General features: G+C 40.5%; 1 protein-coding gene across 1 annotated transcript in view; it reads right to left on the reverse strand.

The window, feature by feature from the left end:
• The window catches only part of LOC103523047 (elongation factor G, mitochondrial-like), a gene marked incomplete at its 3' end in the record, with an annotated part of 11,183 nt that extends 7,925 nt beyond the window's left edge, over window positions 1-3,258 (reverse strand). Inside the window, exons 1-4 of the mRNA XM_008488125.2 lie at window positions 1,875-3,258; window positions 965-1,174; window positions 362-490; window positions 3-89 (exon numbers count right to left, since the gene is read on the reverse strand). Coding sequence (XP_008486347.2) covers window positions 3-89; window positions 362-490; window positions 965-1,174; window positions 1,875-3,258 — 1,810 coding nt within the window. The remainder of the gene's footprint in view (window positions 1-2; window positions 90-361; window positions 491-964; window positions 1,175-1,874) is intronic.
• Window positions 3,259-3,299: the final 41 nt, after the last annotated feature.

The raw sequence follows: 3,299 nt of genomic DNA on the forward strand, positions 1-3,299 counted from the left end.
TTGGAACTCAATAGGTGTGGATATTTCTACTGACATGATGGGCTCTAAGATTTGCCATACACCCTCTTCGTATGCTTGCTTCATGGCACCTGAGAAACGAAATCGGAAACATAAGAACATAAGCTTTAGGTATTTTACTATCGTACTTTTTACTTTCCTTTTCCTATAGGAAGTATAGTAATGTAAAAAAAAAATCCACCAAGTAATATGAATTTTCAACGTCAACACCCTGACTGCCAAAGCATACATCTCCCTTAATATGAGAGTGTGCAGTGTGCACGTCCAAAGCGGAATCTCTTTGGTTCAGTCATGTTGAATCTAAAATAAAGTCACATAAAATACGACTTAGTTTACATCTTACCGTGTGCCGCGAGGATGAAGGAGATTTCGTTGGAGTCCACCATATGATTGTCACCATCCTTCAGAACCATCCTTACTCCTGCTACTCTGCTACCAGACAGACAGCCTTTCTCACACATCTGCTTGAATCCTGGGACAAAAATAAATTTTAAATATTAGATTCAAACAAACAAACAAAAATAAAAAGGAAATTTTCCACCCATTTCCCTATTTTGAAAATTTAGACCGATTGCAAGACATTCTAATCACTTTTGTAATAGAAGGTAATAACATAGGTACCAACACTTTCTTCTTTGAAAGTCACTGTGACATTACGGACAGTAGGTCGTCCGTGCAGTAACTTAGACTACTTAGAGAATTCAGAAATATATAGATGGAAGCAAATAGGAATGCGAACTGAAATCGTTATGATACAAAAGAATCGGGATTCTATTCGACAAAAAAATATCGTCATGATGGTTGACTGCGCTTCGGGACGGGTCAAGTAATCTTGGCTAGATATTGTCAACCCCCCGTATAGCTACACCGCTACAACAACAACAACTCGGTAAAAAACAAAGAAGGTCGCCGGGACTCAATCCATTAACTCATAATGTTTACTCACCTTTGATAATGGCAGGTAAAAATGGTTTGGGTACGTTGGTGCCGACAGTTTCATCAATGAACTCCAGTTTGGTGTTGGCGGAAGGTGGCAGAGGCTCTAGGGTGCCGATTACACGACCATACTGACCCGAACCTCCGGACTGTTTCTTGTGAAGATAATCGAAATCGAACGGCTGCACTAGCGTTTCCTTGAACGCTACCTTCGGTTTACCTGGAGGACAAGAATCATTTACTTTTATTTGTTTGTCTGTCTGGTAGTTAGTTTGGTTGGTTGTTCCTTTTTTTCTCGTTTAGACTGCGAGAGGAAATGGAGTACGAAATAGAGCTGCCTGGAAGAGACTGACAACTGACAAGAATTAGAAACACCGACCCTATTTAAATAGGAAAAGGCTAGGAAGAAGAAGAGACTGCGAGAGTAAAGAGACCTTTCTGTCCTATGCTGGCAGTATAAAAAAGTGTAAATAACCTGCCTCGGTGGTGTAGTGGTCAAAACGCTCGCCTGGTAAACAGGAGGGCGTGGGTTCAATCCCAGCCGAGGTATGGAATTTTATCCTCAATATAGTTTGAGAATTTGACCACAATAATAGTAGTAGCCTACCTACTGCTGGAGTAAAAGGACTTTTCAGTCCTATACGAGCAGTATAAATAAGCACTATCATTATTATAATTATAATTTATTCTACTTCTCAGAGATAGGATCAAGTATAGCCACAGCCTACTCACTCAACGTACGTGATTCATAGTACGGAAATTGCACTGTGTTTTGTGATAAATATGTTTGATTTGATCGCGTGACTTCGTACGACGCTGCATCATCTAGATCTAGACATCGTATCCAACCGAACCATAACCTAATATTAAAGGACCTTGTCCTGGTAACGACTAAACTACAAATGATTATTCGTACATACCTAATACTACAGGGCAGTTGTACTCTCGCTCCATTCGTTGCGCGTAGATTTCCAAATGTAATTCTCCCATTCCTGACACCAAAGTTTCCTTGGACTCTGGATCATAGAAGAAATGAAACGTTGGATCTTCTTTGGTAAATCTCTGCACGGCTTTACTGAAGTTATCTCGATCTTTGTTGTTGACTGCTTTGATAGACATGGACACCACAGGGTCTGCAACGTATATTGACTCTAAGGAAATGGAATTGTTCTTGTCTGTAACGAACGTATCACCACTGGCGCAGTCTACGCCAAACAATGCAAATATATCTCCAGCTAGCACTTCTTCTACATCTTCCATTTCATTAGAGTGAAGTCTTACTAGTCTAGACACTCGCACCTTCTTGTCTGTCCTCACGTTATAGATCATCTCTCCCTTCCTTAGTTTACCCTGGTAACATCTCATGTAGGTGAGCTGACCAAACTTCCCTGCCTCCAGTTTGAATGCCAGTGCAATGAAAGGATGTTTGCCATCCCGACTTGGATTTAACACAACTTTCTTATCTTCCTGTCCATTCTCAATGGCATAGTTGGTCACTTCTCCTGGGTTCGGTAAATAATCCAATACTGCATCTAGCAGTGTTTGAACACCTTTGTTCTTAAGTGCTGTTCCTACTAGGACAGGTGTGAACTTCCTTGTCAGAGTTGATCTTCTTATAGCTTTCTTAATGTCATCCTCGCTAATGGACTTTTCTTCTAGAAACATTTCTCCCAGTATCTCATCACCTTCAGCCACATGCTCAATGAGTTCCTGTCTTTTAGACTCGGCTTCTTTCTTCAAGTCTGCTGGTATTTCTTCAATTCGTAAATTGTCACCAAGAGGACCCTCAAAATAAATGGCTTTTCTTTGTATCAAATCTATAATACCTTTAGTTTCACTGCCTAAACCTATAGGGATTTGCAGAAAGGCAGCATTGTGTCCTACCTTCTGCCTCATTTGGTTTATTACTCTGTATGGATCAGCACCCAGTCTATCTAACTTGTTGATAAATGCAATGCAGGGGACATCATATCTTTTCATTTGACGGTTCACAGTTAATGTTTGTGACTGAACACCTCCCACGGCACACAGTACAAGTATTGCACCATCCAATACTCTCAATGCTCGCTCCACTTCTACAGTAAAGTCAACATGTCCAGGTGTATCAATGATGTTGATGTTATGATCTTTCCATAGAGTGTATGTTGCAGCAGATTGGATGGTGATACCTCTTTGCCTTTCCAACTCCATTGAGTCCATTACAGCTCCAACATTGTCCTTACCTCTTACCTGAAAACAAATCAATGGGCAGTATGAATAAAAAAGAAGGAAATGCTCGTAAGTATGAGCATGGAGTATAAGCATTTGCTCATGAGTATGAGATTGAAGTATAAGCACTTGCTCCC

The sequence above is a fragment of the Diaphorina citri genome, unplaced genomic scaffold, assembly GCF_000475195.1.
Source record: "Diaphorina citri unplaced genomic scaffold, Diaci psyllid genome assembly version 1.1 scaffold14396, whole genome shotgun sequence".
In the NCBI taxonomy this organism is placed as follows: domain Eukaryota; kingdom Metazoa; phylum Arthropoda; class Insecta; order Hemiptera; family Psyllidae; genus Diaphorina; species Diaphorina citri.